The sequence below is a fragment of the Solanum tuberosum genome, unplaced genomic scaffold (genome assembly GCF_000226075.1).
Source record: "Solanum tuberosum cultivar DM 1-3 516 R44 unplaced genomic scaffold, SolTub_3.0 scf00129, whole genome shotgun sequence".
NCBI lineage: Eukaryota > Viridiplantae > Streptophyta > Magnoliopsida > Solanales > Solanaceae > Solanum > Solanum tuberosum.
This window is the reverse complement of record NW_006239057.1, coordinates 1,475,393-1,497,165: the sequence shown is the minus strand read 5'-3', so window position 1 is coordinate 1,497,165 and position 21,773 is coordinate 1,475,393. Positions and strand designations below refer to the sequence as shown.

General features: G+C 35.6%; 2 protein-coding genes across 2 annotated transcripts; both read right to left on the bottom strand.

Annotated features, from left to right (window-relative positions):
• Positions 1-140: 140 nt before the first annotated feature.
• On the bottom strand, positions 141-3,754 carry LOC102578225 (TGACG-sequence-specific DNA-binding protein TGA-2.1-like). Its single transcript, XM_006351313.2, has 4 exons — positions 3,513-3,754; positions 2,572-2,843; positions 960-1,211; positions 141-526 (listed from the first exon to the last, which is right to left on the bottom strand). The coding sequence occupies exons 1-4, from the start codon at positions 3,652-3,654 to the stop codon at positions 377-379; spliced, it is 816 nt and encodes a 271-aa protein (XP_006351375.1). The 5' UTR covers positions 3,655-3,754; the 3' UTR covers positions 141-376.
• An 8,008-nt stretch (positions 3,755-11,762) lies between these two features.
• On the bottom strand, positions 11,763-21,772 carry LOC102605979 (TGACG-sequence-specific DNA-binding protein TGA-2.1-like). Its single transcript, XM_006351311.2, has 7 exons — positions 21,340-21,772; positions 20,326-20,441; positions 18,917-19,049; positions 16,176-16,330; positions 15,277-15,548; positions 12,724-12,972; positions 11,763-12,265 (listed from the first exon to the last, which is right to left on the bottom strand). The coding sequence occupies exons 4-7, from the start codon at positions 16,315-16,317 to the stop codon at positions 12,116-12,118; spliced, it is 813 nt and encodes a 270-aa protein (XP_006351373.1). The 5' UTR covers positions 16,318-16,330; positions 18,917-19,049; positions 20,326-20,441; positions 21,340-21,772; the 3' UTR covers positions 11,763-12,115.
• Between the last annotated feature and the right edge of the window lies 1 nt (position 21,773).

Sequence of the window (21,773 nt, the reverse complement as noted above, 5' to 3'; positions counted from 1 at the left end):
TCAAAAAAAAAAAATTGATTTTTTCAACAAAAAAGTAATTGTAATTTGAAGTTGGAAAAGAGTTTTGGAAAATGTTTTTCTTTAAGTTTTGAAAGGAAGTCATTTTATCTAAATTTGAGGAACATGAGTTGATTTGGAAAACATTTAACCCAACCAAACATGAGAAAATTGAAAAACCTTCATACCAAACACACCCTAAATTACAAACATCCCTGCTAAATATCTCTATACTATGAAAAACAAAATTTGCACTTCCACAAGCACATACAATACCACTTTAAAATATAGCAACTAAGCTGCATATCATATACTGGCCAGTGTATCAAAGTAGTGTCCGAATTTCAGCAGAATACTGCAATGCATGTCGTGCTTGTGCTTATTGCTCTCGTGGTCTGGCGAGCCAAATAGAGCTGAGAGCTCGAAGACCCGAGAAGTATCCACTTATTGCAAGAAGAGCACGGGCTGATTGTCTGGTTGTCAATACGCAATGCATTTGATGCAATGCTCGTTGACGCAGGAGGTCTGCCTGTTAAAAGTGCCAGAGAGATGCAATGACTTTTAGCTTCACGTATTTTGCCTCTAGAAACGACATGAAACAAAACAAGAAAACTCTGAACAAGGAGTTGTTACATCTCATTGCTATGGGGGGAATGAACATGACAGGTTGTCTTGAATCATATAATTCATAAGAGAGATACAAGTATGAGAAGGCCAATTGTTGATTTAAGGACATTGGTGAGCATAACTCTTGGCTTATTTAATGACCTCGTTAAAGGACATAAAAGAGGATGAGGTATCCAGAGACGTCTAGTTCAAAGATCAAGACGTTTTCTTAAGGACATAACAAGCATTCTTGCCCACGACTTCCACATGTTCAAACAACTAAACAAGCATTCACAGCATATCCATGGTAAACAATTCAAACAAAGAATAGGAAACAGCAACAAAAATAGAGTTACCTGATGGAAAAAAGCTTCAAGAGTCGCCAATTTCCCCATAGCCATTTCCATTTGACCCATATATTTAGTAGCTACATTCCCTGATGACCCTTCAGTAAATGGAGATCCGATGGCTAATGTCTCCCCCAAGGATTGCTCCAACGCCTGCATACCTTGTGAGAGAGCATCTTCAGAATTATGGGATGACAGCTGCAAGTTTTCAATGGCTAATAACTGTTGCTCACTCAGAGGCTCTAACTGATTGCCTAGAAGCTGCATTACCAAAGAAATCATTTCACGAAATGAGAAACATACCCAATGTAATCCTACAAGTGGGGTTTGAAGAGGTAATACACATTGCAAAAAGATGAAACAGTCAGTCAACATGGTCCAAAGGTATTCTGTCACCAGAATTCGGAAAAGCTTTTAAAATAAATAAAGACGAGTGCAGAAATCAAAAAATGGATAATGTTAATTTCGTGATAAAACACAAGGAATCAAACAAGTGATGAATTGAAGAAAAATAATCAATGAGTTAGATTTGAAGCAAGAGTAGGTAAGGAGTTTTTATCGAAGAAGGAGCCTTATTTGAAGTAGAACTCTTCAAGTTACTACTGAATTATAGAGTTGGAGTTCGATTACAATACAAAAAGAATCAATAAATTTGATTTGAAGGAGGAGTTTGAATTGAAGAAGAGTCTTACGTGATGTAGAACTCTAAGTCAATGAGGAGTTTGAAGTGAACAATAACTCTATGAAGAATTGTGCCTAAATAGAGGTTAAGTCATCCAGAATACTTGTGCACTTACCGAGTAAAAAAGAGCAATTGAAAAATTGACTTCGCAAGTGCTACCAGCGAACTGAAGGAACACATCGAAAAACATGGTCCTTTTGCAGAGTTAATGTGTTAGGAGTTTTTCTTTGTGATTGAGTCTTGATGTAATTCAGTGAATTATAAATTGAATTAGGCATGTTTAGGAGTGTTGTCTTCAGGTTGTGATAACTCGAAGAGTTGGGAACACATACCTTGGAAGGTTTGTGTTGAAGTTTAGGATTTAGAGTTAGTTCCTAGGATTACAAGAGTTGTAGAAGGTTAGGAATTAGAGTTATTTCCTAGTATTGCAAGAGTAGTAATCTAAATTTGTAACTTAAAGTTAAGGAATTAGAGTTAGTTCCGTAGGTTGCAAAATTTGTAATCTATTTTTTGTGGAGACTCAGTGATTTATTGAAATTGAAGTTAAATCCTGTAGGGGTACAAGACGTGGATTTGTACACCTTTTGAGCCGGGTGTTTTCCACGTAAAAATATTGTGTTCTTATGGTTACGTTGGAACATGTTAGCCAACCTATTTCACTCATAAATTACTAGATCGTGCAAAATAACACACGGCACCTCATTCATTGGGAAAGTGAAACCACCCAATCTTTAGCAAGTATTCTAGATTTTCACAAACATAAATCAATGAAGTTCCACATACTACGAAGAAGTTATTAGTCCAGCTAATAATGGGACCTTTTCATACATGATCAAAAAGTATAACAGCTTTTTACAATCCTATACAGGGGAAGTCTAAATGGGAGATATGGAAGAACTGATGCAAAATTTCCTGCAAATGAGAGCAAGAAGAGGTCACCTTAAGCAGTAAGGAGGGGCGGAAGTCACCAATCCACATAAAACACCGCTCAGCAGGGGTTTTCCACATCCCTGACAAGAGATGCTCTACGTTACCCTTGGCTGTATTTGCTTTCATCCTATAGACCTCATCGTAATGTGCAATGACATTATCCACAATACTTCGCAGTTCAGGATCACTTGCATGTGAATTGACAGCAGTCCTCAATTCATTGATGTGTTTGGTGTGTTCTTCCAACCATCGACTATATTCTGTATCAAATGGTAAGGACCCTGCAGAACGGCAGCATCTGAAAGGTCATCTTAGCACAAGGAAACAACTTTTTGAGTGCAATCAGGAATATGATAAGGGGTTGAACGTCATCCTATTAAGATAAGCCAGTCTAATACAAAGAAAGCCATGTATTAACCTAAATGCATAAAGCTGCAACTGATTTGTTCATCATCTTTATCATAGCAACCATCACTAGTGTGAGAATTATGAAATCGACCAAGTCTATGCACATTGAGAACCTATTGGAAGCTGCAGTTTACTTTGTTCCTCAATTTCAAATTTAACACACAGATGGATTTCACAAGTTATACCATCAGTTAATGGAAAAATCAAGATAACTAAAGTTCTGCAATCTTCTTCAAGCAGAAAAAAAAACACACCATTTCTAGTCTTATTTGCTTACTAAGCACACACCACAAAATAATGTATGTTTGACTGCAAAGTGCAATCTATGGTGGATGCTTTTCTGTCTAGTGAAACCAACTATTCCGGTTCAACCGAACCTTCCTAGAACTACCCAAATCCTGTATAATAAAGATTAATTGCTAAATAACAAGCAACTCCTAGTTCAATTTGGTAGAAGAATCTCATCAATTCCTAGTTTGTTGAAATGAAAAAAAAAAGGAAGCTAGGGCACACAAGTTCAACGACAAAAAAATAGGCCATACCACTTTCGCGCTGTTGAGGTGCTCGCTGAAAGTCCTGCTCCAACTGCGATACCTGGACGATTTGGGCTGGCCGGCGTTCACCCCTCCAAAGTGCAGTGGAGCTCACAAGCCTAGGGCCTTCCCTATCACCCATTGCATCCATTCAGCTAAATATTCTGCATAAAGAGCTCACCCCATGACTTATATATACTAGAGCTTTTTGCTCCACTTTCGTGGGAAGTAGTTGGTGTGAGCCTACAAGTATAATACTACATAATTCAAGATTTGTGTTTGGGGGTCGGAGGTATTATACTGTCTTGAGATTATTTATTCTATCATTTATATCTTAGTAATGGTCTAATGGGATAAGCTATTTCATGCATTGGATAACATATTTCGAAATAGTTAATATTGAGATAACTTGTTCTCAATCAAATTATTCCTTAGGGTCCCCTCACTTCTCGACTAGATCAAAGAGATGAATTCTATTTAGGCAAGTCAAAACTTGGTGTAATATTAGGATAGTAATTATATAATCTAATAATTATGATGATCTATTTATTTGTCACAATGTAATTATAAGTCTACTGTTTAGTTGTATAATTGCAATAATTAGGCTATATTAAATTTTATAAATAAAAGTTAATTATCTAAAATTAAAATTTTATATTAGACAAATAAGACTGTTATAAATTATATTAAATTAAATATTTAAGATATATATTGTCTTTAAAATAATTGATTTATATTTTTAAATTTAGTATATTTTAATTAAATTAATCATAAAAACCGAAAGTACAAGATTATGAACATCATGAAATGCATGTTTGACAGAATATTAATATTATAAATATAATGTCATAAAGTTATTAAAATATTTGACAAAAAAATAATATATCAAGTCTTAACTAAAATATAAATGATCTGCAATGTAAAATATCAAGTCAATACTATTAAAATAAATTAAACTAAAACATATAACATAAGTTCTAAATTCAAAACTAAAAATTTAATATAATACTCTTATGATTTAAAATAAGAGTATTATAACCTTATTCAACAATAAATTATACTTTAATTTAAAAATTAGAATACTAACAAAATTATGCTAATTAAAAAAATAGATAAGATTGGAGGCTCTTACTTTTGGAAAGTCCGAGCAACACTACCTAAATTACATGCCTAAATCGGTTTATAGGCCCAATCTTCTTCATGACATGTCTTTAATTATGGAATTTTAAGCTTGAAGGCTCTTACTTTGGAGAGTCCGAGCAACACAACCTAAATTACATGCCTAAATCGGTCTATAGGCCCAATCTTCTTAATGACATGTCTTTATATCTGGAATTTTAAGCTTGGAGCCTCTTACTTTGGAGAGTCCGATGAACACAACCTAAGTTACATGCCTAACCGGTCTATAGGCCCAAACTTCTTCATGACATGTCTTTATTTCCGGAATTTTAAGCTTGGAATGGAGGCTCTTACTTTGGAGAGTCCGAGCAACACAACCAAAATTACATGCCTAAATCGGTCTATGGGCCCAAACTTCTTCATGACATGTATTTATTTCCAGAATTTTAAGCTCCTACTTTCCCTATGATGTACATAGCTGATCAAGAAGTTCACCTTGTTGAAAGTGTATGACCATCACATTGCGCCATGCCATTTACGAGATTGCAGCAACATTCTTTTCCATTGCTGCAACTTCTCTATGCTATTTTTGACCTCAATATGCGCATTTCAAACTTGTTATACCTTCATTGGTGTGTGTTTTGTGATATCATCTGGTCACAATATCAGTGGAAATAGAGCATACACCAGAGTTGATTTTCCTGTCGTCAAGCTCTTACCAGATAATTTTGGGCTTAGATTGATAGGGGCCGCGCGAACGCAGGCCCCCACTGCAACAAATTATGACATAGGCTCGACCACTTGGGTCGACCTTAGGCAGGCACCCCTCCAAAGTGCAATGGAGGTCACAAGCCTAGGCCATGGGTCTTATTGATCGCCCATTGACCCCGTCCAGGTAAGTATGTTTTTCAGTTAGCTCAGCCAATTATTAGTACTTCTGCTTCTGTTCCACATTTCTCTTAACTTCTGATGTGGGAGAATAACTTATTACTCTTTATAGCTTTCTGTTTGGAGATTGTAAAAGAAAATCAGTGTAATGGATACAATTTGTTTCTCTTTGAATACAAGAACTAAAGAAAATAATTTCCTTCCTTATCAAACAAGCTGTTAGAGAACAGTTCTTCAGATACATTTCCATATGTACCTCGGACTTTTCATCAACAACATTGAAAGGTGCGTGTAGAATCCTCCAAAAGTACTGCATTTTTGGAGGATTCGATACGAGTGCAGCAACATTTTTGGAGAGTCCGAGCAATGTAGCCTAAAGTGTATCAGACCTGAACCAATCTATGTATAGGCTCCAATCTGCTTCATGACATGTCTTTATTTCTGGAAATTGTAAGGTCTAAGGCTCTTACTTTATATATGATGCACTCAGCTCATATCGACACATAATATTATATAGACGATCTACAACATCAGTGTAAAACTACACTTCAATAGCTTCATCTTTATCCTTGAGGTTCTGATACTTCTCATGACGAGCTTCGGGTAAAACTACAACATCTTTGGCTCTTCCTGAAGCACATCATATAGAGTCTTCTCACGAAACTTTAAGTGTAACTAGTATTTATTCAAAACATCAAGATGTCACTATAATTTCTGAGTCATCTCGTTTCTCAAAAATGATTCTAGTATCTCAAAAGGAATTATTTTATTATACTTGAAAAGAAATATTATTTTATGTCAATATAGTTGTTATCTTTATTTTCATATATTCTAATATTGGCAGCTATATCTCAATATTTATTAGCCTATTTACTCCTCCTTTAATCACCCATTGTGCCGTTGGTAGCTCATTAATGTGGCAATTGAATATTGCCATAATGTTGTTCATATGAGATGATCATCTGTTTCCACTATATATTCTATTATCTAATCTTTCTTATGTGGTGATATATTGAGAGCAAGAGAAATTTCTTCCTTCTCTTTTTTATTCTATTGTGTTGAGTTTTTGTTTTAAAGAATCTTTGTTAGTTTCTGGCTCTCCTAGAATTATACTAGAAGATCTTGTTGAATCTTGTGGATACACCCATACCGGATGAAACATCCTTGTTCGTGGTGAAGTATAAGCTTTGGTGAATTCCGTACAAATATTCGTCCAGAAGGTATTTTCCGCAAGATTTACAACACTTCTGCCTTTGCAACATGCTCTGCTATTAAAAGAATATAAAGGAAGGATATCAATTAATTCTTAAATGCCGATATAAATTGACATTTGCTATGCCAACTTGTATTCTACACAAATGGCACCTTTGTCACATTTACAATTAAAAAAGTACCCAGAGTTTTTTTTCTCTAAAAATTTTTATCTTAGGATTGGGTAGGGGCTGCGCGAACGCAATCCCCCGCTGCAACAAATTATGACGCAGGCTCGACCACTTGGGCCGACCTTAGGCAGGCACCCCTCCAAAGTGCAATGGAGGTCACAAGCCTAGGCCATGAGTCTTATTGATCACCCATTGACCCCGTCCAGGTAAGTATGTTTTCCGGTGAGCTCAGCCCATTATTAATACTACTGCTTTTGCTCCACTTCTCTCTCTTAGATGCTGATGTGGGAGAATTAGTGGATATGGCGTTACTCTCTCTAGCATTCTGTTTTGAAATAGAAAAAGAAAACTACAAGGAGTATAAAATGTGTCTTAACTTTACTGAATTTGTTTTGGTAAAAACACAGCAATAAAGGATGGAAATGTACAAAATCATAGACAGGCGTTATCATTGAGACCAAAACAACACTAACTCCGTCAAATAACAGAAGACCTGACACTTGATTTTTGAAATGAAATCACTCATCTTAGATTTTGGTGATGTAGTCAAAATAGTAGCAAAATTTCTCCTTGTCCCACATCGGCAAAACACTGATCTGGAGAATGCTACTTAAGTGAAGAAACTGAGTAGAATGGGCCCGACCTTACTTGAACAAGATCTGTTCTATAGATACCACTGTATCTTTGATTTCTAAGGAGATAGAAAACCAAGTCTGGTGGATGATTCGTAGCCATTAGACCAGAGCGTGATTAATAGCTTCCATGATCCTCGGGTCATGGTGCCATAGATGATTGTTCTTAACCTCGATCATGGGTGTTGAGATGGTTTAATGGTTGTCTGACAGACTTCAAAACATTTTTTCCTGTTATGGAATTTCCCAGCTCTGTTTTTTTAAACTAAGCAAGGCTTCCATGGCTGCTAATTGCTATAATCACTAGAAATCTACTTTTGGTTTTCTCAATTTCAAAGAATTAATTTTTGATCTACCATATTTATTCTTCTCTTTTGCATTGATCAACTTTGTAAAAGTGTGGCATATATACCCGTCGCCTCTATTTACTTATCAAATATTATTTCTCCTTTTACTTGCTATTTTTGACAACTTTCTTTTTTATACTCTCAATTTATGAATATTGAGTTAATAATGTCTTTGAAAAATATAGTAAATAAATATGTTTGGAACCTATCCATTAATAAGAGTGAAATGATGACCTCACTATATCAATCATTGTTTTATTATTAGGTGTGTCGAGTCAAAATTTGACAAATAAGCAAGGACAGAAGGAGTATATAAGTTTAATCACAGTGTACGACAGCCACAATCACAAAGAAAAAGTAGAGATGACTCGCGAACGAAGTTAGATCCAGCTTAATTAAGCGAAGTTAGTTTTCTAAGGGAAATTTTTACTTTGGTTTGGTAGGGGCCGCGCGAACGCAGGCCCCCGCTGTAACAAATTATGACGTAGGCTCGACCACTTGGGCCGACCTTAGGCAGGCACCCCTCCAAAGTGCAATGTAGGTCACAAGCCTAGGCCATGGGTCTTATTGATCGCCCATTGACCCCGTCCAGGTAAGTATGTAATCCAGATAGCTCAGCCCATTATTAATACTACTGCTTTTGCTCCACTTCTCTCTCAGATACTGATGTGGGAGAATTAGTCGAAATGGCGTTACTCTCTTTAGCATTCTGTTTTGAAATAGAAAAAGAAAATTAACAGATAACAAAAAGTTCATGCTCCCGACGCTGACATTCTCTCCAGCATAGATAACAAAAAGTTAGTCACTAGTAACATAACTGAAGAGTGTTGTCTTAATTAAACAAGGCAAGTTCTATAAGAAAGGATGAATTTTTGATAACATATATAATACACACATTCTTATATAGCATCACCAGCTTCCTCAGGTCATGTTAGTTTTCAACTTCTTCAGTCTTATGTCAGGTTGATTTTGTTCAGAATCTTATTATGTCCCTTCAACAAGAGTCTAGAAGCTTACATGAAAATGTATACAGTAGCAGCTAATAGGAGTGTTGACTGTATAGTCATTGATCTTACAAACCGAAGGACCATAAGCAAACCGGCCATACCCTTATCTGTTTCAGCAGATCTTGGTTTTGTATCGATCAGCCAAAGAAACTCTTGCCAATGCCATATAAACAGTTATTGTAGTAAACCAATTTCTTTAGAAGTAAGTCATCTAGAGCTTAGCAATCTGTAACTAGTCTTTCAAACAGGTATTAATTTTTAGACTAATGGCCTTTGCCAAACTTAAGAAAATGCAGCACAAACTCTTGGAATCATCCACAAGATGTATTGCAGCCACCTCGTTGATTAACTTATTGAATGGTTATGGCAAAAAAACACAGCAATTGAGTTCTCCGAGTAATCAATAACATACACAACACGCTAAACTAACCAGCAGCAAAATGGCACCAGTTGATAATTGTAAGGTTCATTTAAAAAGGCATAAACATTTAAGAGTTTCATGTGATTTGCAACATTTAGAGTTCTATAATTATGAACTACATGATACAAATATTATATATAATCATTTCATCATTCTCATCCACAATGATATGGCGAAGGATGTATAAACAAGGTTGAATATAGAGCTGTAGAGTAAGCAAATTGTGAATGTTGAAAGGACGAATTATATTACCGCGCCTCTATAGAGATACAAGCAAAATAAGTGTCTTACTCTTCTTTGACAACAAGGCTTGGAAGCATACAAAATCATACACAGGAGTACCTTGCTTTCAAGAAGAGCTTAATTTTGTTTCTTTTTTTAAAGCTGCTCATCCATTTTCTGCATCTCATCATTGGCTGAAACAAAAAGAAAAAAAAAATCATATTAATAAAATAGTAGCAAAATTTCTCCTTGTCCCACATCGGCAAAACACTGATCTGGAGAATGCTACTTAAGTGAAGAAACTGAGTAGAATGGGCCCGACCTTACTTGAACAAGATCTGTTCTATAGATACCACTGTATCTTTGATTTCTAAGGAGATAGAAAACCAAGTCTGGTGGATGAATTGTGGCCATTAGACCAGAGCATGATTAACAACAATCATGGCCTTTCAGGGTCCTCCATGGTGCCGTAGATGATCGTTCTCAGCTCCCGATCATGGAGCTTGGGATGATCTAATGGCTATCTGACAGACTTCAAAACTTTTTTTGCATCGTGGCCATTAGACCAGAGCGTGATTAACAACAACCATGACATTTGGGTCATGGTGCCATAGATGATCGTTCTCAGCTCCGATCATGGAGCTTGGGATGGTCTGACGGCTATTTGACAGACTTCAAAACTTTTTTTGCTGTGCTGAGGACTTTCCATGGTTGTTGGGCACAGAGTAGCTGAGATAGTTGAAATTTGAGCAAATCGAAAAAATAGTTGTATTGGAATTTCTTTATATGGTTTTAAGTACTTTAAAGTTATTATATATTGTGATTTATATGAATTTTTAATTTATAAAATTTTATGTCCGAAATCATGATCGGAGTTTCTCAAAATCTTACGAGATTTTTTATCTTTTCAAAATTTTATATGAGAATTTTTACGTATAAGTTCTTTCATATATTTTTTTTTATGGGTGATTCAAGCATAATTGAAAAAATGAAAAGTGTAAGGGGTCGTTTAATAGAGTGTATTAACAAAAATAATGTATGCATTAGTTTTATATATTAACAGTTCCTTGTTTGGTATACTTTTTTAGGTATTAGTAATGCGAAGGGATTTAACAGATGCATTAGCATGGTTAAAGACTTAATTACCCCTCAAAAGCACTTTTACATCTAATCTACCATAATTGTGAAGGATATTTTTGTAAATAATTTTTTTTTACAATACATATTATTTTTAATTCACCAAACCAAAAATACATAAAAAACAATCTAATACAAACATTACTAATACACTCTATTGAACATTTTATTTAGACTCTACTAAACGACCCGTAAGGCATTCACTTTTTAAGTTAAGGGTGTTGCCACATTAAAACATGCTTAAAAATATGACATAAGTTTTAATTAACTCTTTATTTTATGTTACCATCATTCATCCCTTATTGGAATTTTATATTTTTACCAGACTTAACAATTGTTCATTGTTTATTTGAAATTCAGATGAGCTAAACAAGTTTTGGGCTTAGATTTGGGCAGGGGCCGCGCGAACGCAGGCCCCCACAGCAACAAATTATGACATAGGCTCGACCACTTAGGTCGACCTTAGGCAGGCACCCCTCCAAAGTGCAATGGAGGTCACAAGCCTAGGCCATGGGTCTTATTGATCGCCCATTGACCCCGTCCAGGTAAGTATGTTCTCCAGTCTGCTCAGCCCATTACTTACTGCTGCTTTTGCTTCACTTCTCTCTCTTAGATGCTGATGTGGGACAAAATTCATGAGAAATACATCATTCTAATAAGTTTTTTTTTTTTTTTTTTTTCTATTTAATGGATTGTATCTTTGATTGACTGAGTACTTACACCTTGTTTGAATAATAGTTATATATATTTCGATAATATATTGTATCGTATTATTTTGATAAATGTAATATTTGAATAAAGTGTCGTTCTTCATCGTTACATAATATCACACATCGACAATTTAAAAGAACTTGTTACAGTATTTTTCTAAAATAAGAAGAAAAAAAACTAGTAACCTACATGTTTTAATCTTCAAAATGGTTCAAATTGACCTTGAAATGTAGAGTATGACATTTCTAATTCAGAAAACAGGAGTATAAAGAAGAAGAAAACGAAAAATATCAGCATATTCATCCATATTTTTCCATAAATTGGTGTATTTAGATTTTATGGAAGATAAATAACAACAGATATTAACATTTCTTGCAGAAATATACAAGGGAAAAAATTATAAAATGCTTGTTATATTTCCAACATATCAGAAGAGAAACTTTTAAGTCACAAGCTATAATTTGTTTAAGCATAAAACTTTCTAAATATCTATTACACTTCTTAATATCCCTAACCACACTTTTTCCTTGTAAAAGCTAAAAACACAGGTACATTATTGGTTCCTAAGTCACACAGTAAAATTTTGGCATTCTAAAAACCTAATGAGAAAGAAAACAAATTTTGCACTTCCACAAGCACATACAATACCACTTTACATATAGTAACTTAGTTGGATCTCATATACTGGACAGTGTATCGAAGTAGTATATCTGAGTTTCAGTAGAATATTGCAATGCATGTCATACTTATTGCTCTCGTGGTCTGGCAAGCCAAAGAGAGCTGAGAGCTCGAAGACGTGAGAAGTATTCACTTATTGCAAGTAGAGCACGGGCTGATTGTCTGGTTGTCAATATGCGATGCATTTGTTGCAATGTTTGTTGACGCAGGTTGTCCGCCTGTTAAAAGAGCCAGAAAGATGCAAAGACTTTTAGCTTCACGTATTTTGCCTCCAGAGACAACATAAAACTAATATAACAAACCAGAAATCTCTGAACATGACTGGCTGTCTTGAATCATATAATTCACAAGAGAGATACAAGTATGAGACAGAAGGAGAATTATTGATTTAAGAATGTATTGGCGAACATAACCCTTCGGTTATTTTATGACCTCATTAAAGGACATAAAAGGACAAAGTATCCAGACTTTTTTTCCAAAGATCAATACAAACAAGACGTATTCTGAAGATTCTGTGGGCAATGCATGCTGGTTGCAGTTACAAAGACCTCCAGAACAACATTTGCTTGCCCCCGACTTCCACATGTTCAAACAACTGAACGAGCATTTGCAGCTTATCTATTGTAAACAATTTAAACAAACAAAGAATAGGAAGCAGCAGCAAAAATAGAGTTACCTGACGGAGAAAACCTTCAAGGGTCCCTAATATCCCCATAGCCATTGCCATCTGACTTATATTATAAGCTGCATCTCCTGATGACCCTTCAGTAGCAAGAGATCCGTAAGCTAATGTCTCCTCCAAGGATTGCTGCCACGCCTCCATAGCTTCTGAAAGACCATATTCTGCATGTTGGGATGACTGCTGCAAGATGCCAATGCCCATAAGCTGTTGGTCGGTCAGAGGCTCCAACTGATTGACTAGAAGCTGCATTACCAAAGAAATCATTTCACGAAAAATGAGACACAACATACCCAGTGTAATCCCACAAGTGGAGTCAAGAAAGGAGAGGGTAGGACATACGCAGACCTTACCCCTACCTTTGTGGGTAGAGAGGTTGTTTATGATACTTGATAGACCCTCGGCTCGAAGGAAAAGAAAAGAATTTGAAGTATGGTAGCAACAAAATAGCAAGGTACAGAGCAAATGACGAAAAGGAATAGCAAAAGTTAGGAATACACATTAAAGTAAAGGAAACTACATGATTACTAAATAATACTACTAATGAGGAGAAGCGTAGAGGAGGCTAGGCCCTGCCTTTCCCACACAAAGTGCGACAACACTCCGCTACCTACTAAGCTGAAGTTGTGTCATGTCTCGTCTTTATCACCTCCCCAGTTCTTCCTCGGCCTACCTCTCCCTCTCCTAACTCCTGTTACAATCAATCTCCCACACTCCCTTACTGGCGCATCCATGCACTGCATAATTGGATATAAAGAAACTCATACACAGAAGGGTGTTATCTACAGAAGCAACTTGAAGTTCTTAAATTATCAACATCTGATTGACGCATGAACAAATGACACAAGAACAGAAGAAAATATAATGTACAGCACTGATATAATTCCTGCACAAACATCCGTAAACGGACAGAGTGAAAGCATATTAACATCAGATAAAACTGGAAGTCTGCTAACATCACCAAGCTGAAGAAGCTCAGGAAACCACATCCGGGATGGATAAAGATAATCACACAATTTCATCCAAGTTTTTGCTTCTAGGCATCAGGTTTGTTTAGAGTTGCTATTATGCAGTGAACACAAGAAGAAAACCAAAAGCTTCAGTACAATAAATGTAAGTCCATGCCATTTGAAGGAGAATGTCAGACCTTAACTATCCAAGGTCACGAGACTACAGTGATGGTGTTATAGAAGATAGTGACATAAAAATGCAATTGTACACTACAAGCACAAGGCACCTCATTAGTTCGGAAAGTGAAACCACCCAATCTTTAGCAAGTAAATTTTCACAAGCATAAATCAATGAAATTCCATACTACTAAGAACTTATTAGTCCTGCTAACAACAGGACCTTTTCATACATGATAAAACTTGAAAATTAAAACTTGAATAACAAATAAACAATTAAAACTTGGTAAGAATCAAGTGAGGTAGGTCTTGACCCACCGAAGTAATTTTTGGACGGATCAATAACCCACCGATTTATCAACTCAACTCATTTTGATCGGTCTAAATTCAGCTCAATCCACCAATTTGTCACATGTACTCTTTGTATTCCAAAAAATATGTTTCAGTCATTATTATCTCACATATATTATGATATTTAATAAGTAAACAAAAAAAAATATTATTCAAGAAAATATATATGGTATTTTATATGGATATTATATATGTTGCTAATGAATTATAAATATAATGGAACAGGTTTTACAGAGACAAGTAAGGGGTGTTGTGGGACAGGAACAGTAGAGTATGGAGAGAGTTGTAAGGGGTTGAAAACTTGTGGTGATCGAACAAAGTTTGTGTTCTGGGACGCTGTTCATCCTTCTGAGAAAATGCATAAGATTATGGCTAATGAAGCTCTTAAAGCTATTAATGTTGATTTACTCGACTAATAATCATCTTTTTCTTTTTAATCATTTTGTTAATTATTGTTACTTGTTTCCTACCAATAGTTTGTAGTCATCTTTTCCTCTATGCTTTGTGCCTTAATTATTCGAGATTAATTAGCATGTACAGAAGTTAGCTTATGCTATTGGAAACTAAAGACGCTGAGGAAACCTCATCCGGGATGACAAGAGATAATAACCACACAATTTTATCCAAGCTTTTGCTTCTAGGAATCAGGTTTGTTTAGGATGCTATTATGCAGTGGATGCAAGAAGAAAAGCAAGAGCTTCAACACAATAATTGTAGGTATGTCCCATTTGAAGGAGAATCTCAACCCTTAACTATCCAAGGTCACGAGACTACAGTGATGGTGTTATAGAAGATAGTGACATGAATATGCAATTGTACAATGCATGGCACCTCATTCATTCGGAAAGTGAAACCACCCAATCTTTAGCAAGTATTCTAGATTTTCACAAACATAAATCAATGAAGTTCCACATAGTACTAAGAAGTTATTAGTCCTGCTAATAATGGGACCTTTTCATACATGATCAAAAAGTATAACAGCTTTTTATAATCATATACAGGGGAAGTCTAGATGGGATATATGGAAGAACGGATGCAAAATTGCACGGAAATGAGAGCAAGAAGAGGTCACCTTAAGCAGTAACGAGGGGCGGAAGCCACCAATCCACATACAACAACGCTCAGCAGGGGTTTTCCACATGCCTGACAAGACATGGACTACGTCCGCCTTGGCTGCATTTCCTTTCATCCTAAAGACCTCATGGTAATGTGCAGTGACAATATCCACAATACTTCGCAGTTCAGGATCACTTGCATGTGAATTGACAGCGGTCCTTAACTCATTGATGTGTTCGTTGTATTCTTCTAACCATCGAATATATTCTGTATCAAATGCTACGGGCCCTGCAGAACGGTAGCATCTGAAAGGTCATCTTAGCACAAGGAAACAACTTTTTGAGTGCAATCAGGAATACGATAAGGGGTTGAACGTCATCTTATTAAGATAAGCCAGTCTAATACAAAAAAAAAGTGATGTATTAAACTAAATGCATAAAGCAGCAACTGATTTGTCCATCATCTTTATCATAGCAACCATCACAAGTGTGAGAATTATGAACATCAACCAAGTCCATGCACATTGAGGACCTATTGGAAGCTGCAATTAACTTTGTTCCTCAATTTCAAATTTAATGTAATTCACAGTGTATCCACACACAGATGGATTTCACAAGTTATACCATCAGTTAATGGAAAAATCAGGATAACTAACGTTCTGCAATCTTCTTCAAGTAGAAAAAAACAAATCATTTCTAGTCTTATTTGCTTCCAAAACACAGACCACACAATAAAGTATGTTCGACTGCAATCCTTACTAGAATTACCCAAATCCTGTATAATAAAGAGTAATTGCTAAATAACAAGCAACTCCTGGTTCAATTTGGTAGAAGAATCCCATCAATTTCTTGTTTGTTGAAATGAAAAAAGGAAGCTAGGGCACACAAGTTCAACGACAAAAAAAATAGGCCATACCACTTTCGCGCTGTTGAGGTGCTCGCTGAAAGTCTTGCTCCAACTGCGATACCTGGACGACTTGGGCTGGCCGGCGGTCACCCCTCCAAAGTGCAGTGGAGCTCACAAGCCTAGGGCCTTCCCTATCACCCATTGCATCCATTCAGCTAAATATTCTGCATAAAGAGCTCACCCCATGACTTACATATACTAGAGCTTTTTGCTCCACTTTCGTGGAAAGTAGTTGGTGTGAGCATATAAGTATAATACATAATTCAAGATTTGTGTTTGGCAGGAGGTATTCTGTTGAGATTATTTATTCTACTATTTATATGTTTGTAATGGCCTAATGAGATAAGTTATTTCATGCATTGAATAACATATTTCGGAATAGTTAATATTGGGATAACTTGTTTTCAATCAATCTATTCCCCTCGCTTCTCGACTAGATCAAAGAGATGAATTCTTTTAAGGCAAGTCAAAACTTCGTGTAATATTAGGATAGTAATTATATAATCTAATAATTATGATGATCTATTTATTTGTCACAATGTAATTATAAAGTACTACTGTTTAGTTGTATAATTGCAATAATTAGGCTATATTAAATTTTATAAATAAAAGTTAATTATCTAAAATTAAAATTTATATTAGACAAATAAGATTTTTATAAATTATATTAAATTAAATATTATATATTGTCTTTAAAAATAATTGATTTATATTTTTAAATTAGTATATTTTAATTAATTTAATCATAAAAACCGAAAGTACAAGATTATGAACATCATGAAATGCATGTTTGACAGAAAGATTAATATTATAAATATAATGTCATAAAGTTATTAAAATATTTGACAAAAAAATAATATATCAAGTCTTAACTAAAAAATAAATGATTTGCAGTGTAAAATATCAAGTCAATACTATTAAAACAAATTAAACTAAAACATATAACATAAGTTCTAAATTCAAAACTAAAAATTTAATATAATACTCATATGATTTAAAATAAGAGTCTTATAACCTTATTCAACAATAAATTATACTTTAATTTAAAATTAGAATACTAACAAAATTATGCTAATTAAAAAATAAGATAAGATTGGAGGCTCTTACTTTGGAAAGTCCGAGCAACACTACCTAAATTACATGCCTAAATCAGTTTATAGGCCCAATCTTCTTCATGACATGTCTTTATTTTCGGAATTTTAAGCTTGGAGGCTCTTACTTTGGAGAGTCCGAGTAACACAACCTAAATTACATGCCTAAATCGGTCTATAGGCCCAATCTTCTTAATGACATGTCTTTATATCTGGAATTTTAAGCTTGGAGCCTCTTACTTTGGAGAGTTCGAGGAACACAACCTAAGTTACATGCCTAATCGGTCTATAGGCCCAAACTTCTTCATGACATGTCTTTATTTCCGGAATGTTAAGCTTGGAATGGAGGCTCCAACCACAACAAAAATTACATGCCTAAAATCGGTCTATGGGCCCAAACTTCTTCATGACATGTATTTATTTCCGGAATTTTAAGCTTGGAAGCTCTTACTTTCCCTATGATGTACACAGCTGATCAAGAAGTTCACCTTGTTGAAAGTGTATGACCATCACATTGCGCCATGCCATTTAAGAGATTGCAGCAACCTCATTTTCCATTGCTGCAACTTCTCTATGCTATTTTTGACCTCAATATGCGCATTTCAAACTTGTTATACCTCCATTGGTGTGTGTTTTGTGATATCATCTGGTCACAACATCAGGGGAAATAGAGCATACACCTCAATAGCTTCATCTCTCTCATTGAGGTTCTCATAACGAGCTTCGTGTTTAACTAGTATTTCTCACCTTTAGCACATGTGCTACGCCTTTGCAGCATATTCAGCAATTATTGTAGATATATATATATAATGAAAGGATATGATATTATAACTGCTATACATTCATGCAGGACAATTCTGTTGTTAATTGTTTAGCCAGAGTTGCTTTTCCTGTCATCAAGTTCTTACTAGACCAGATAATTTTGGGCTTAGGTTTGGTAGGGGCTGCGCAAACACAGGCACCCACTGCAACAAATTATGACATAGGCTCAACCACTTGGGCTGACCTTAGGCAGGCACCCCTCCAAAGTGCAATGTAGGTCACAAGCCTGGGTCATGGGTCTTATTGATCACCCATTGACCCCGTCCAGGTAAGTATGTTCTCCAGTTAGCTCAGCCAATTATTAATACTTCTGCTTCTGTTCCACATTTCTCTTAACTTCTGATGTGGGAGAATTACTTAGTACTCTTTATAGCTTTCTGTTTGGAGATAGTAAAAAAAAACCAGGTAATGGATACTATTTGTTTCTCTTTGAATACAAAAAGAACTAAAGAAGCTGTTAGAGAACAGTTCTTCAGATGCATTTCCATATCTGCAAAACTTGACCGCCTAAAACCTATGTTCCTCGGACTTTTCAACAACATTGAAACATGCGTGTAGAATCCTCCAAAAGTACTCATTTTTGGAGGATCCGATACGAGTGCAACAACATTTTTGGAGAGTCCGAGCAATGTAGCCTAAAGTGTATCAGACCTGAACCAATCTATATTAGGCTCCAATCTGCTTCATGACATGTCTTTATTTCTGGAAATTTTAAGGTCTAAGGCTCTTACTTTATATATGATGCACTCAGCTCATATCGACACATAATATTAAATAGACGATCTACAATATGGTCATATGTTAGTCAATTTGTACAATATTAATCAAGAACTTCACCTTGTTGAAAGTGAATGGCCATCACATTGCTCCTTGCTGTTTGATCATACTCCTTGCCATTTACGCGACTGCAGCAACCTCCTTTTCCCTTGCTGCAACTTCTCTATGTTTTTTTGTCCTCAATATCCATTTCCTATTTCAACATACATTTCGAAAGTGAGAGATAGAAAACAAAAGAGGTATGCTCTGCGGCTATGTTTTTTGTGGAATATCATCTGGTGACAACATCAGTGGAATAGACCATACACTTCAATGGCTTCATCTTTATTTAGCTGTATGAATTATTTAGCAATTTATTTACCCAATAAAGGATGGAAATGTACAAAATCATAGACAGGTGTTATCGTTGAGACCAAAACAACATTAACTCCGGAAAACAACAGAAGACCTGACATTTGAATTGAAATCACTCATCTTAGTTTTTGGTAATGCAGTCAAAATAGTAGCAAAATTTCTCTTTGTCCCACATCCGCAAAACACAGAGCTGGAGAATGCTACTTAACTGAAGAAACTGAGTAGAATGGGCCCGCTTGAACAGGATCTGTTCTATAGGCTCGTACCACTGCATCCTTGATTTTTAAGGAGACAGGAAACCAAGTCTAGTGGATGATTCGTAGCCATTAGACCGATTTTTAAGGAGACAGGAAACCAAGTCTAGTGGATGATTCGTAGCCATTAGACCGATTTTTAAGGAGACAGGAAACCAAGTCTAGTGGATGATTCGTAGCCATTAGACCAGAGCGTGATTAATAGCTTCCATGATCCTCGGGTCATGGTGCCATAGATGATCGTTCTTAACCTCGATCATGGGTGTTGAGATGGTCTAATGGTTGTCTGACAGACTTCAAAACATTGTTTTTGCTGTTATGGAATTTCCCAGCTCTGTTTTTTTAAGCTAAGCAAGGCTTCCATGGCTGCTAATTGCTATAATCACTAGAAATCTACTTTTGGTTTTCTTCTCAATTTCATACGTTTCTTTCTCCCTTTGGTTTTTCTCAATTCCAAAGAATTAATTTTTGCTCCACCATATTTGTTCTTCTTTTGCATTGATTAACTTTGTAAAAGTGTGGCATATATACTTGTCGTCTCTATTTACTTATCAACTATTTCATAATTTGATTTCTCCTTTTACTTCTTTTTTATTATACTCTCAATTTATTAATATTGAGTTAATGTCTTTGGAAAATATAGCAAGTAAATATGTTTGGAACCCTATCCATTAATAAGAGTAAAATGATGAACTCATTATATCAATCATTGTTTTATTAATAGGTGTGTCGAGTCAAAATTTGACAAATAAATAGGGACGGAAGGAGTATATAAGTTTAATCACAGTGTTCGACAGCAACAATCACCAAGTAGAAGTAGAGAAAATTAAGACAAAGGTTCCTCAAACAAAAAGATATAACCTGTTCTCAGCTTGATGTCACTCTAAATATTTATCAAAGGAAACAGCAGAAACCCGTGTAGGTAATAAGATTATGTCTCCAACTTCATGGTCTTGTGACCAAGTTAAAATAAAGACCTGCTAAACAGAAGCACAAGTCTCAAGTTAAACTAGCTTAATCTCTCATTGCTGCTTCATGTTCCTATTCCTCTGGCAAAAAGTTAAGATAAAATATGAATCAAGGCACTTTAAATAAGAAAATATGAGCATTCCTCTACTGAATAAAATTGAATAGTTACAGCATAATTAAGCAATGTTAGTTTTCAAAGGGAAATTTTAACTTAGGTTTGGGTAGGGGCCGCGCGAACGCAGGCCCCCGCTGTAACAAATTATGACGTAGGCTCGACCACTTGGGCCGACCTTAGGCAGGCACCCCTCCAAAGTGCAATGGAGGTCACAAGCCTAGGCCATAGGTCTTATTGATCGCCCATTGACCCCGTCCAGGTAAGTATGTAATCCAGTTAGCTCAGCCCATTATTAATACTACTGTTTTTGCTCCACTTCTCTCTCAGATACTGATGTGGGAGAATTAGTCGAAATGGCGTTACTCTCTTTAGCATTCTGTTTTGAAATAGAAAAAGAAAATCAACAGATAACAAAAAGTTCATGCTCCCGAAGCTGACATTCTCTCCAGCATAGATAACAAAAGGTTAGTCACTAGTAACATAACAATCATCAAAAGAAATGGAGGAAAAAACTAAAGTCTATACTCAAAGAGAGCATTCAAGAGAAATAATAAATCAGATTTGAGTTATAAATGGATATGGCTCAATCAACTGAAGAGTGTTGTCTTAATTAAACAAGGCAAGTTCTCTAAGAAAGGATGAATTTTCGATAACATATATAATACACACATTCTTATATAGCATCACCAGCTTCCTCAGGTCATGTTAGTTTTCAACTTCTTCAATCTTATGTCAGGTTGATTTTGTTCAGAGTCTTATTCTGTCCCTTCAACAAGAGTCTAGAAGCTTACATGAAAATGTATACAGTAGCAGCTAATAGGAGTGTTGACTGTATAGCCATTGATCTTACAAACTGAACGACCATAAGCAAACCGGCCACACCCTTATCTGTTTCAGCAGATGGTGGTTTTGTATTAGATCTGCCAAAGCAACTCTTGCCAATGCCATATAAACAGTTCCAATTTCTGTAGAAGTAAGCCATCTAGAGCTTAGCAATCTGTAACTAGTCTCTCAAACAGGTAATAATTTGTAGACTAATGGCCTTTGCCAAACTTAAGAAAATGCAGCACAAACTCTTGGAATCATCCACAAGCTGTATTGAGCATTGTATTTAGACTCTACCAAACGACCCGTAAGGCCTTCACCTATTTAGTTTAGGGTGTATGTCAAAACTTATAACCATATTAAACATGCTGCTTACAAATTTGACAACAAGTTTTAATTT